This window comes from the organism of the source record quoted next, unplaced genomic scaffold (genome assembly GCF_019419815.1).
Source record: "Pyrus x bretschneideri cultivar Hongxiangsu unplaced genomic scaffold, Pyrus_bretschneideri_v1 Contig19, whole genome shotgun sequence".
Taxonomy (NCBI): domain Eukaryota; kingdom Viridiplantae; phylum Streptophyta; class Magnoliopsida; order Rosales; family Rosaceae; genus Pyrus; species Pyrus x bretschneideri.
Genome location: NW_025999490.1, coordinates 2,407,271 through 2,421,447, shown reverse-complemented (window position 1 = coordinate 2,421,447; position 14,177 = coordinate 2,407,271). Strand labels below are relative to the sequence as shown.

At 37.3% G+C, this 14,177-nt stretch overlaps 2 protein-coding genes across 2 annotated transcripts; one reads left to right on the top strand and one right to left on the bottom strand.

The window, feature by feature from the left end:
• The first annotated feature begins 581 nt into the window (after nt 1-581).
• LOC103952400 (F-box protein SKIP19-like) lies at nt 582-2,754 on the top strand. Its single transcript, XM_009363991.2, has 2 exons — nt 582-928; nt 1,961-2,754. Exons 1-2 carry the CDS (start codon nt 603-605, stop codon nt 2,607-2,609), a joined length of 975 nt encoding a protein of 324 aa, XP_009362266.2. The 5' UTR covers nt 582-602; the 3' UTR covers nt 2,610-2,754.
• Nucleotides 2,755-10,541: 7,787 nt separating this feature from the next.
• Nucleotides 10,542-13,165, bottom strand: LOC103952399 (transcription factor MYB1). The gene is made up of 3 exons (XM_018648715.2): nt 12,924-13,165; nt 12,690-12,819; nt 10,542-11,090 (listed from the first exon to the last, which is right to left on the bottom strand). Exons 1-3 carry the CDS (start codon nt 13,111-13,113, stop codon nt 10,634-10,636), a joined length of 777 nt encoding a protein of 258 aa, XP_018504231.2. The 5' UTR covers nt 13,114-13,165; the 3' UTR covers nt 10,542-10,633.
• Between the last annotated feature and the right edge of the window lie 1,012 nt (nt 13,166-14,177).

Genomic DNA, 14,177 nt, shown 5'->3' with positions numbered 1-14,177 from the left:
CCCGAACCAAACCCAATCAAACCCGAACCCAAGAATGAAACCCAACTCAAACCCGAGCTCGAATTGTAAAAGTTGGGTTAGGATTAGGTTGACATTCCAACCCGTCCGAGTTGCACCCCTATACCTACGAACAAATGACAAGTGTTTTTTCTTGTGTGGATCCTATTTCAATGGGAACGTGATGAGTCAATCCGCCTACACGTCTTCCCTTTACTGTTATATCAGGAGTTGCTCCAGTACCCCATTTGATGCAATTGTACGCCTTGCTCATGTCGAGTTTAAGAGCCAAGAATCTCTCTCTACTTCTTCTCCTAAATAAAGACTGAGTAATTTCAAACGCCAATACGGTGTTGTTAGAAATTTGGCTCTCGGGACGAAAGCACTTTGATGTTGATAAGTTAATTTAGGCATAATGAGCTTGATGCGATTGGAGATGGTCTTTGAGGCAAGTGGGGTTGGTTAAATCTAAACCTGGGCTTGAGTTGGGTTGTTCGACCGAACCCAACGTGACCCAACCACCCGAGTTAACCCTTGAGCCTAGGTATATATAGCGCGGGTTCTAAATAAAACCGGAACAGAAATCAAGCAGCTCCCCACTCTCAATGGCCTCCTCCGCTCGACCCCCTCCAGACCGGGGCCGAAACTGGACGGAACTGCCGGAGGACGTCACGGCTTCAATACTCTCTCGGCTCGGAGCCATCGAAATCCTGACGAGCGCTCAGATGGTGTGCGCGACGTGGAACAACATTTGCAAGGACCCGCTGATGTGGTGCACCATCGACCTGCGCGATCTTGATCACCAGAAACACATTCATTACGACTTGGAGAAGATGTGCCGCCACGCCGTTGACCGCAGCTCTGGAAATCTGGTCTGTATCAGTGTCGAAGATTTCAGCTCCGATGAGCTTCTCACGTACATCACCAACTGGTATTCAAATGTCAATTTAGTTGTTCTATGTTTGCTTTTCGGGTTTTGTTCTTTCAACATTAGTTTAGTTGTTTCACATTTGGGAGTTGTAATTCAAGGTTGGTCAAGTCATTGTCTTTTGGTAATGTGACCAATTTTGTTTGAGCCTAATGACTCCTTCATCTCAAGAACTGCGTTGGAGGGCGAGTCCCAATGTGCTTGTGTAGTTTAACTAACCCTTATGAGAAGAAGTCTAGGAGGAAACGTGGCCGATGCCCTTTTCGTCCTTACGACCTAGTTGTGTTCTTACGAACACCCTTCACCTTGTCCAGGGTTTGTGCTGCAAACTTGTTTTCTTGGGTTACTGACTAGACCATTCGCTGCAATGCATGTATGAAAATTCCTGGGATGATGATTTTCCTAGACATTTAGTGATGTGTTTTGCGTATAATTTCCAAGAAAAGAGTTGGTATTTAGTATTTGGTTTAGTTTTCTTGGTTAGTATACTGTCACATATTTAATTATGGCTTTTTAGCCAAAATGGTTTTAGGATTAAAATAACTTTTCATTTTGGTTTGTTATTAAAAATCGATAGAAATGATCCTTAAATTTGTCCACCGTCATTCATTTTGACCGTTCTGTGAAAAAATCTCCGTTAAGTTGAGCTATTTTTGTTCAATCAACCCCTCCACTTGCTTTTCCATTTAACGGAGATTTTTTACGGAATGACCAAAATGATTGAAGACCTAGGGACCACTCTTATCCATTTTCAATGTCAGGACTAAAGTGATGAGTTATACCTAATTTTAGAGACCATTTTGGCTACAAAAGCCTTTTAAGTGATGCCTTCTTTTCGTATATTTATTGAGCATCTGTTCTCTCTGATATGATTCACAACACACACACAAGGGCAGACACAATATACATATATGTATGCTAGAAATTCCATATTTTCATGCCAATGAATTATTATGTAATTTATGTTGATTAGAATTTCTTTCCTATGTGTCTTTCTGTAGTTGCCTAACATATTAATCTATCACCTTTCAATAGTTCAAGTGGAATCAAACGTCTCCGACTTGTCCGTTGCGATGGCATAACGAATGAGGGACTGGCTAAAGTGGCTTCTAAACTTCCACTCTTGGAGGACCTTGAAATTTCGTATTGTGCATTCTCACATGAACCTCTAGAAGTTGTAGGGTCTTCTTGCCCTCTTTTGAAATCATTCAAATTTAACAACCGGTGGTACAGATGGTCAGATGAAGAGTGTGACGACGATGCACTTGCTATAGCAGGAACGATGCATGATTTACGCCACCTCCAGCTTTTTGGGAATAAGCTGACGAACGATGGCTTGCTGGCCATTCTTGACCATTGTCCTCAGCTCGAGTTGCTTGATCTTCGGCAGTGCTTCAATCTTAAGCTGGGAGGAAAGTTGAGAAGAAGATGTGCTGAACAAGTGAAAAAATTGTGGTTTCCTGATGATTCCACCCTTGACTATGAATTTGATTCTGCAATTGATTACCATGAAGACAACCCATTTGGGTATTCGGATATAGATTTGATGTCTGATGATGATAAGGATTATGACTTCGGTAACCGAAAAGTAGAAGATGATGAGGAGTATGACTTCAACTATGGGAGTGGTTCTGATGACTGCCGTGAGGTTGAGGATAATGATGTTTATCCATGGATTGTCTGACTTTTGATGCATTGAAGACCTTGTATCTGATGAAATCGGTGCATCCAGTGCTCTCAAAGCAAAAAGCTTTTATACATCTACGGGATTTGGAATTTCTTTGCAGAATGCCCAGTTCTGTACAGAATACGCAGTTTTTTATGCGTTACCTCCCAATGCACGACTGTTTCTGTTGGAAATTCAAATAAAAACAAGCTGTAAAAGGTTGCTTCTAGCTGTTAGTTTCTTTACAGGTTGTATCCACACATGCTGCAACTACAAAGACTAAAGTTTCCTCCATGTGCTAGCTGAAATGGTGATGAAAGACAGCAAGTGTGCTGCCATGTGATGTGCTAGCAGGAAGACAGCAGTGTGCTGCTGTGTATTAGCCGAAAGAGTGTTGATTGCAAGCTGGAAAGATAGCTGCATATGTGTGCTAGACTGTCCAAAGTTCTTGCATGTGTTTTAAAGGGTGTAAAGAAGTTAAACACCCCATTCATTGCATGTGTTGTTGCATTGTTTATCAATTTCTGTTTTGTATAAATAGGCCATCTTGCTAAGCTTAAATCATCTCATCCAAATCCCATTTCCATTCTCATTTTCAGCTTGTAAGCTTTAAGAGTTGTAAACTCTTCTAATATTTCAAAGTGTTTGTTATCACCAAGCTTGCTACTTCTTTCATATATCAAAGTCCAAGTGTTTTACCAAAGCTTGTTGCTTCCCTCCTTTCTCTATTTCTTTGTCCAATTTTATTGAGAGTGAAAGTGAGAGGTGTGATAGAGTTTGTAAACTTATCACCCACATATTTTGGTATTGAGTTAGTAAACTCTTGTGAATACCAACAGTTTCTGCCATTTTACTAGCAGGTCTAATTACGCTTCATTTTAATTTGTACTTGGTCTTTGATAGCCTGGTTCCCATCAGACTATGATTTTTCTCTGCACATTTCTTACTTGTTTAAAACAGGTTATGTTAGTTATGGAGACTGAAGTTATGCTTTATATACGATGGATTTGACTGTTTCTGTACTTTTATTTATTGTCGATTCGCGTTATTCGTTTGAGAATGCATGCCATGGTAGCGTATTGGGGTGTAGGTAATGAGAATGGCGATACAATTACATTTATTAAATTAAAAGAAAAATGAAAAAACAGAAGTGTCACCCGTAAATGTCTAAAATATTATGTAAAGGGAAGAAAAAAAACATTAGAGCTAACATCATGGTCGAGATTGGAGAGCAAAACTCCTCTTGAGTAACTGAAGCGTCCGTTGGGATTATTAATGTTATTCACTTCCTTTGCATGCTCCAACACTTCATCCCAAAGAGATCCCTCGCCGCCATTGTTGTTGTTGCCATGATGATCATCCACCACAAGCTGATGATTACTCTCAGAACTTAAGGTTGATATAGACAGTATGTCTTCAGATTTTGATATCAGTTGGTTCGAGACACATTGTGCGTTAGCATCTTCCAAATCTTTGGTCGAAAAGATTCCGTTGTCGCCATTGTTGTTACCATGTTCACCATCTACTGCATGACGATGATTATTACTCTCAAAACTCAAGGGTAGTGACTTAAACAAGATGTCTTCAGATTTCGATCCTAGTTGGATTGCGACACATAGCACCTTACCATCCTCCAAATCTTTATTCCAAATATCTCTCTCACCGTCATTGTGGTTCGGGACACATTGTGCCTTATCATCTTCCAAATCAATATACCAGCTGAAGGATTCCCCGTTGGCATTGCTGTTACCATGGTGATCACCAACAACATCATGATGTTGATTAGTCTCAAAACTAATCAAGGGTGAAGAATTAGGCAAGATGTCTTCAAATTTTGATATTAGTTAAGTAGAGTCGCGTAGCGGACTAGCATCTTCCAAATCTTTATCCCAAAAATATTCATCGCCACCATTGTCGTTACCATGATCACTGTCAGAATTGAGGGTTGAAATATTAGACAAGATGCCTTTAAATTTCAATATTGGTTGGTACGGAAGCCATTCTGCCTTGTCATCTTCCAAATCAATAACCAGCTGAAAGATCCCTCGCGGCTATTGTTGCTACCATGACGATCACCGACGAGGGGTGATGAATGAGGCAAGATGTCTTTAGAGTTTGATATTAGTTCAGTCGAGACACATAGCACATTACTATCTTCTAAATCTTTATCCTGAAAGTACCCGTCGCAATTATTGTCACCCTGATGATGATTCTCAAATTTTAGGGCTGAATTTGTAATCATATCTTCAGATTGCGATACTGGTTGGTTCGAGACACATTGTGCCTCGCTATCTTCCAAGTTTGTATATCAGAAAGATCCCTCGCCGCCATCGTTGTTAACATGATGATCACTCTCAAAATTAGACCACAAGTCTTCAAATATTGGAATTGACGGCGTGATGGAGACGCATTGCTCCTTAACGTCCTCCAAAGCATGCCTACCTTTCCGTCTCTTCTTGTTATTCTGAAGAAGCGCCGAATATTTGTCTTCAACTGCATAGCATACTGTCCACTCATCCTCAATCCACTTCTTCTAATCCGCCAACTTATGATCATCTTCTTCCAGATCATCAACATCGATAATCTCTATCTTTCGCTTGTTTTGCTGCCCCGTTTTTTAGGCCTCGAAACTTATGAATTTGCTCCTCAACTTCATCCCCACTAACAGAACCATCATGTGTTTTGTCTGATTGCATGTAGCGAACGAGAACAGCATCCGCCGAAGAGTGCCCGAAAGCATAAGTACTGCCCACTTGAGAAGCCTTTCGCTCTCTTTTACTTTGTTGTCTCTCTTGTTTTTCCTCCCATTGCTATTTCGCATGCCTTTCTTTTCATCTTTTGTGCACACAGTTACGTAGCTAGGGTTTCGGTTTTCGGTTTCGGGTTTACAATATATTTGCTTACTTTTTGCTTGAGAAATGTTTTTTATAGCGTGGTGTAGACAATCAACCAGCTAAGCTCTGTGTGTGTGTGTGTGTATATATATATTTCACTCTGTAAGGTAGACTTGAACTGAAACATGTCAAGGAAGAGTCCATGGCCTGAAGTAGGGCGCAGAACCAGTCACCAACAAGCTGGTAGCTCAAGGAGTTGTCATGGTCTATGAATCTTCTTTTAACTACCTACTCATGTGCACTTTGTGTCTGCAGAGATAAAGTGTCAAGAACACGGCTTAGTATACGAAGTGTAATAATACAATTAGTTGGAAACTCGAAAAATAAAATTTTCAACCAACTATATTATAACACTAGAGGTATCCGGCCTTGTTGACATTCTGAAAATTTCTCGTGGGCATCTCTTATTCTATTTGTCATGATTTTGTTTGATTTGAAGCACCTCCTAACTTTTTAAGTCAAGATAAGTTGTTCCGATCGGTCAACATTGTTTTTTTCCTTATATCGTTCAAGGACAACTTCTTTGAACCCCTCCACTTCAATAATGTCCTGCTGGAACTAGGGAAGGAACCATCCAGGAAGCATGAGGGCATAATTATGTTTTACATAATTAAATTCAGAAACTAATTGACAAATGAGAAGTAGAGACTTCACTTTACAACTAATTTGCAATATAGGGAGTAGCTAATTCGTGATAAACTCATGCAAGGTCTATTAACACTCCAATGTGAGACTACTCTCAACACGTTCACATAAGTGTGACCTCATTTAGGTCTAACACGAGGACAATACATGCTTTGATACCATAAAAAAAGTTGACACTATCCTAAAACTAATTGGCAATTAATATGAGAATAACCCAAGCCCTTGTAAGTGTTGAGAATGAGTCTCATATTGATGGAGGAGAGACATTGCATGGGCTTATAAGAGGTTTGGCTACTTCCCATCTAGTCAATTGGTTTTATGGTGGAACCCAACTTTCTTCATGGTATCAGAGCTAAGTTATCTCACGTGTGAAGCCAAACGGTCACACGCACTCCACGTCACCCCGTTATATGTCCACGTGTTAGGCTTAAAAATTCGCCACACGTGAGGGGGCATATTAAGAATGAGTCCCACATTGATGGGAGGAGGGACTTTGCATGAGTTTATATAAGGTTGGGCTACTTCCCATATTGTTAATTGATTTTATGATGGAACCTCAACTTTCTTCAATAAAGTCATACAATGTTTGTTAAAATAGCTACTTTGAATCCAATTAAGGAGCGAGGGTTAATTAACTAATTTGTGAACTTTTATTCTTTCTCACCTTTTGTTCCTAAGCTAATTAAGGTGTTGTTCTTAGCTCACTCTCACATCCTTTTACTATAGATAATATCATTTGTTCAAAAAAAAAAAAAAAAAAAAAGGTGTTGTTAGTGGGGTTTTCAAATACGTTTTAACACCAAAAGTAGAATCCCGCCACAGGTTGAAACACACACACACAAAACACCCCGACATTCCGTCAATATATTAAATTTTTCCTTCAGGGTTTTGTAATATTGTGGGTTCTGTGTTTTTAATCAACGTATGTTTTTCACTGGCTGGTGTGCCTTGGCTCCTGTTCTGTTCCATGATTCTTTGGGAGTCCGTTTGGTTTGATATATTCTTGAAGAAATTATATTCTTTAGAATTGCACGCATTTAGCCACCCCACTATAAATTCTCCGAAAATGGAAGTAAGTCAAACAATTTGATGTAAAGAACGATTTCTTGCATGGTAATATAGCTGAGGAGGTTTATATGGAATTTCCTCCTTGCTTTGGTGATACGACTAGGAAAGGAAATGTGTTCAGGTTGAAGGCCTTGTATGGTCTAAAAATATGGAAGGTTCACTACAAGTAGTGTTCTAAAAATCGGCATATGCGACCGCCTAGGCGCTGGGCGGTCGCATATGCTCCGACACAATTTAGACCAAAACGTTCAATTAGGCAGGGAAGACTTAGGCGGGCTAGGCGGCACTAGGCAGCCGTCTAGGCGGTTTGAATCTCGCTACAATTTTTGCAACTAGATCTACAACTTCCGATCTCGTACATAACAGCAGAGCTCCGGCGAATTTCTGCGTCCTTGTGAAGATGAGGGAAGAGAGAAAGAGGTTGAATTTGAGATCCAACTTTGAGGTTCTGAAAGTGAAAGGCCAAAGAAGAAGAACGAAGATGAGGCATGAGGGAAGTGAGTGCCAAGAGAGAGAGAGAGATAGAGAGAGAGAGAGAGAGAGAGAGAGAGACTAAAAGATTAGGTTCTGAAAGGGTAAGGGAAAAGAAGAAGAAACGAAATTCAAAAGCTGGTGATGGGTTCTTGGGTGATGTGAAAGAGTGGTTTTAATTATGAAACCACCCACTAATCAGTTGGTTTTAAATATGAAACCACCCACTTGCGTGGGTTTTTTTTATAGTTTTAAAAGTTTGGGATGTATATTATATGTATATAAATGTTATATAAATTATAAATTATAAATCATTTAGATAATATTTTTTTTTTACTAGGCAAGCATATTAGATATGTACATAAAACATTCACATATGTATGTTCTTCTATAATAAATAACATATTATTCAATAATTATTTATGTCTGATATAGTAAATTTAATTAATTTATATAATATATAAGAAATTTACCTAAATCCGCCTAGGTGCCCACCTAGATCCCCCCTAGCCACCTAACCGCTAGGTGCTAACCCACCGCCCGACTAGCGCCAAACATTTTTTAGAACCTTACAACTAAGAAATTTTTTGGCTATTGGTAGGCTAATTCTGATCATACCCTATTCTTCATAAGCATAGATGGATGCTTGGTTGTAAGCCATCTGACACTCCTATTATTCAGAATCATCATCTTGGTATATATCATGATCAAGTGCCGACTAACAAGGAGAGAGATGAAAATTTAGTGAAAAAAACTGATTTATTTGTCACTCACTTGCCCAGATATTGCATATGCAGTGAGTGTTGTTAATCAATTTAGGCATTCACCTAATAAGACCACATAGGGGGCTCTAATGCATATTTTGGGGTATCTAAAGTTTGCGAGTCCAGGAAAAGGGTTGGTGTTCAAGAAGCACGATACTTGGGTGTTGAGGGTTTTACTAATGCTGACTGGGCCAGAAAAAATTACAGCTCAATACTCTAATTCAAATTATTTCACTTTTGTAGGGCGCAATCTGGTTATACATGATGTAGTAAAAACAAAATGTAATTGCGCGATCTTCTGCAGAGGCTGAGTATCGAGGCATTGCTCATGGCGTGTGTGAACTCCTCTGGCTAAGGTGGTTATTTACTGAATTAGGCTTTAAACCTAAGGGTGCCATGAGACCCTTTTGCAATAATCAGGTTGCTCGAGCTATTGTAAACAATCCAATTCAATATGATTGAACAAAACATATGGAGGTGGACATACAGTTCATTAAAGAGAATCCAGAATGGAAACAGATCAAGGTTCTGTTCATTAATTCTTCAAAATAGCTGGCATATGTATTGACACATGTTGTGTCAAAACGTGTTGTTGATGACTCACTTTTCAAGTTGGGTATTGGAGATATCTATGCATCAACTTAAGGGAGAGTGTTGATGTGAGTCAATTTGTCTCATATCAGATGTAGAGTAGGTAGAGTTGTTTGTGTGAGTATATAGAGGTTTCCTTATGTTATCTGTTCAGATATACAAGAAATATGTATAAAAGAAAATTGCCCCAAGTTCTCTATTTTTATTCCAAATTCACCCCAGGTTCTCTGTGCTTATTCCAAGTTCCTTCTTCATGCTATTCAACGTACTGCCCCAGAATATCATCTTCCTGTTTAGTCCAGGCACCTTTCCCCATTCCCAGCAAATTATTATATATCCTCCTTCCTCCATATGATGGGTTAACAGCCAACAGGATCCTTTCCGGATGTTTTTGGTAAAGATCCTAAAAATTCATAAATTGTGTTCGTTCATCGTACATCGTTCGGTCAGTTTTTATCAAGTACGGTTTGTATTTAATTTAAATAAAAAATTTAAAATAATTTCTGACCAAACAATATATGATGAATCGATAGGATTCACAAATCTTCAAAATCCTTACAAATATGCTCTAGAGAAGATCGGGATTCGGTAATAGAGGTGTACCAGAGGTAGGTGATCCCACGGCGCATACACAAAACTATAGATCACAAGGCAGCAACGTGCATGACTGCACTCCACGAAAGGAATAGAAAAAGGACAGCTGAAAATAGTGAGACAGTTTGGATTTGAAGTTGCGTCACTTTCCAAAATTGTGTTAGAAAACAGGGATTCTCCTAGTCATCAATGCCAGGTGTCGATCAGCAATGGAGGGCTCGTCATTTCTTTCATTCACGTAGGGTTCCGAAAGAGAATTGAGTGAAAATGGTCAACTCGTTCCAAATCTTGCAAATCTCCCATTAAATTTTTTTGCAGACAATTAAGTACTCGATCTAATTAGTTGTCTTGTTTTAATTGATTCTCAATCGCTTAATTAGTTGTTTTCTTTGAATTGATTTTTAGTAGCGAATGTCTTCTTTTTAAAAAAAAAAAAAAAATTATTGTGTTTGAAGTATTTGTCTCCAAAATGTTATGATATTTTCACTTTTTATAGCCATTTATACATCATTTTTTTTAATTATAATCATCGAATTAAATAAACTAAACGAATACAGATACAAAGTGTGAGAGATTAAAAAAGTTATCTATTTATCACTTCAGTACTAAAAACTATATGTGAAAAGCTTAAAATGATATTAAAAAACTAAGCACTCGTAACACTTTTGGCATTGTTTTAGGTCATCCAAGCAGTTGTTCACTCGCTTAAGCATCAATACTTATTCTTCATGCCACTTTTGGTGAGCCAAAACACAAATCTATGTCTTTCAAAGCTACGTCCCACCAAAATACTTTGGCCCTTCATTTGAAGTGTATATATTTTGGCATTCTGTTACACCAACTACTTTTTTATACAAACACAATTAGTGTTGCATACATTATAAGTACAAAGCAGAAATTTTGTAAGACAACCCCGCATGATAAGTTGAAACACACATATAGGAACTTACTAATTAAGTATGTACATTGTCTGCAAAGTACAACTAATTCGACGATTGCTTGAGACTTGGGACCTCTAAATCTTAGTTCTCTCTTCTTCTAGATTCCAAAGGTTCTCTCTAAAGGAAAAGTTGCCACTCATGTGTAACCCTTCATCAGCAGAATTCATGCCTACCATTGTCGACTGTGCAATATCTTCAACCCAAAAGTTTGTGAAGAGGTCTTCCCCTAACCCTAAACTAGAAAATGGTGTTCCATCAACATTGTCTGTATCATGCAACATGGCCTTCCATGAATCAATAGCGTTTTCTGTAGGTGGTGATGGTGTCTGTAATAACCTGCTACAGTTCTCTTCAGATTGAAAAATTGCAACTCTAGCTCTCCGTGGTTGAGGTCTTATGACGGATGTGGCTTTTGTTCTTTCTTTGGATTTATCCTTCATATATTCCAACTCCTTTCGTTGCTTGCTATTCCAATAATTTTTTACCTTGCCTGCTGTTCTTCCTGGGAGTCTTCCAGCAATTATTGACCACCTTACATGCACAAACAAAATGAATAAATAATATGTTAAAACTACAAGGGCTTTGTAACTCAAGAAAAGTAAAATTGTAAGGATCACGGTTTCAGAATTATTCTCACTCGAATAAAACCCATTGGCTAGATTCCATATTAGCAAATTCATTAATTATGTTTGACTTCATAGATTTAAAAATTTTGGATGCCTAAAATACCCCTATTTGAATTTATTTTATTTTTTTATAAACCATATTTGAATGTTTGATATGCATAATTAATGCCATGCTGATTGTAATTAAGGGAGAATTAATGATTTTACACGAAAAAATAAAAATAAAAAAAATAAAACATTAACGTTATAAATTCATTGCCTATATGGTAACATAAAACATGTCTACTATATGTTATTATACTTGCTTAATTAAGTCAATAAAACTATACTTTACATATTAATGTAGGTAAATTATTTCACACACACATATGCATGAAATATGTAAAATTCATGCAAAATAATTTACCTACATAATAAAAACAATATTATTTTATTTAATACTAATTTACCTATTACTTGTACATATGATAATAAAATGTGCCAAATATATATATATATATATATATATATATATATATATGATATTGAATCATTGACACATACAAAATAAAATACCTACATAATAAAAGAATACTATTTGATTCAAAATTAATTTACTTACAAAATAAAACAATTTTATTTGATTTGAAGTTAATTTACCTATTATTTGTACATATATCTTATAATAATAATATGTGCCAAATATATGTAATAATATATAAAAAAATAAATTACCTACAAAATATATATTATTTGCTAATCATAAATTTAGGGTTGTGATATTCACACAACTTTAACTACTTTTCCCACACCTCTCCATATTTTTAATACTTAATTTGTATCCTACTATTTAATCTTCCATATATACCCCTCCCGATTTAATCTTTCATTAATTACCATCAAAAAGTAAGAAGGGTATATATGGAAGATTAAATAGTATCATACCAATTAAGTATTAAAAAATAGGAAGGGGTGTGGGAAAAGTAGGTTAGGGTGTGTGAAAATCACAACCCTAAATTTACACATAGGTAAATTCATTATATATAATATTTTTTACTTGGCAGTTTTTTTCAAATTTGGATTTTATTTGGATGTTCAAAATTAGATGAATTTTAATTAAGAAAATAAGAGTTGCAAGGATTTATATCTAAAGAATCCTATATTTTTTTTATTAATTTTTTGCGAGAGGCTTTCTCAAGTGTGAAATCCTGGCTCCACAGACTTGGTGCACAAACAAAAAAGGCCCAAAATGCTGGCCAGCGTCATAAGTTTTGCATATAGGTTTTCGTATTCTAGATGTATGCTGTGTGTTAGTCCGTCAACAAATCTTATTTACTGGCTGATGTGCCTTGGCAGGCTTCTGTTCTTTTCCCAGCTTCTTATGAAGTACTTTTGTTTTGATACAATCTACAAGGTACGTAATATCTTTATGATAACTAGCTCATACATGCATGCATTTGGCTTTTGCTTGGAATATAAAATGACTTGCTGGTTTCTTTTTTGTTTATCAAATAAAGGGACTTGCCTGTTTCCCAAAAGTTTCTGTAGTCTATGGATTAGATCTATTTCATCCTCTGTGAAATCTCCGCTCTTGAGATTCGGCTTCAAATAGTTCAACCACCTCTGTCTGCAGCTTTTCCTGCATCTGTTTAGACCTGCACATTTACATAAAGACTTTATTTATAACAAGTTTCTAGATAACCAAACTGAAGGACAACTAATTTTCTAGTTAAGTATGCCAATATACTTGTCTCTTTACCTGTTTCGCGAGGAACCTGGTGCCACTTTCCATCTCCATGCTTTTCAACGTACTGCCTCAGAATATCATCTTCCTGTTGAGTCCAGGCACCCTTCCTCATCATTCCCAGCAAATTACTATCCTCCATATGGTAAATATATACCAGATTAGAGATCATAAGGCCACCGACGTGCATTACTGCTCTCCACATAAATGAATGAAAAGGACCACAGTACGACTGAAACAATTTGATAGAGGTTTTTTTTTTTTTACCAGAAACGATAGGCTGTATTTCACTGATTCTTACAAAACAAATTAAATATATAAAACGAATAGGTGTCAATTGGGTAATACTCCAGTGACCAAAATTGGTCTAGAGTGAATTAGTAATTTAGTAAAGACAAGTAATTTAGTAAAGAGAAATTAAGCAATTGACGCAATAAATCTGTGCCGGCAACACACGGTTACCGTTAAAAGATGTGAACACATAACTTATTGATAATGATAAATACTACATCCAGCCACCGCAATAGCGCGGCCATAATACTTGCTAAGCAAGACAACAAAACAACTACACCACTTCGAGAAGAGAACCCTTGGTTGGCTCGTCATTGTGGTGGACAAGGACACCCTAGCTAGCCAGGGCCATTGTAATTTGTAGCTTTCACTGAGCCTTAGGGTCATATTTTTATAACATATTTTCTTTGAATTTTGTATATTCGAATGGGTTGAACATTATATTTTTTTTATTTTTTTATTTTTAGACATTCGATAGCGAAACTGCGTGAAAAAAAGGAGAGAAAATAGTTTAACTAGTCAACACAAGTCTACATAGTTTTACTTGTCCCCTGAACATGTATTGTCACACTCTCATCGAAGATGTTGCCTCTCTCGGTTCTTCTTTGAGAAGTATTTTACAGTCAACCAACGGCTATTGTTAGCTTCATATTTCTTGAACTTCTCTATGTGGTTCGTGGTAAATGAGCTGCTTTCTTATAGTGTCAAAACATGCAGAAATAATTCCAGGCTTGTTCTCCTCCGCATCGAGAACTCCATTGTTGTCTCCAGCTCTAACCTGTGGTTTTGGAGGAGAGCGAGATATGGGTTAAGTGGCGGAGTTCTTGAACCTGGAAGCAGATGTAGATGGCGACGCCGGAGATGACAAAGACGGCAAGCTCCCCATTCCCACAATTTTGTTGTTGCTGCTGCTAACAGAGATTTGACGAAGCTAAAATTAAAGAGAGGGGATAGATGAAGTAGAGAATAAGGTAAATA

Excerpts from the sequence above, each read along its gene's own strand:
- LOC103952400 (XM_009363991.2), top strand. The coding sequence starts at position 603 with ATGGCCTCCTCCGCTCGACCCCCTCCAGACCGGGGCCGAAACTGGACG. Across the intron at positions 929-1,960 it reads CTCACGTACATCACCAACTG|TTCAAGTGGAATCAAACGTC; the intron begins GTATTCAAATGT and ends ACCTTTCAATAG.
- LOC103952399 (XM_018648715.2), bottom strand. The coding sequence starts at position 13,113 with ATGTGGAGAGCAGTAATGCACGTCGGTGGCCTTATGATCTCTAATCTG. Across the intron at positions 12,820-12,923 it reads CCAGGTTCCTCGCGAAACAG|GTCTAAACAGATGCAGGAAA; the intron begins GTAAAGAGACAA and ends GTAAATGTGCAG. Across the intron at positions 11,091-12,689 it reads CAGAAACTTTTGGGAAACAG|GTGGTCAATAATTGCTGGAA; the intron begins GCAAGTCCCTTT and ends TGTGCATGTAAG.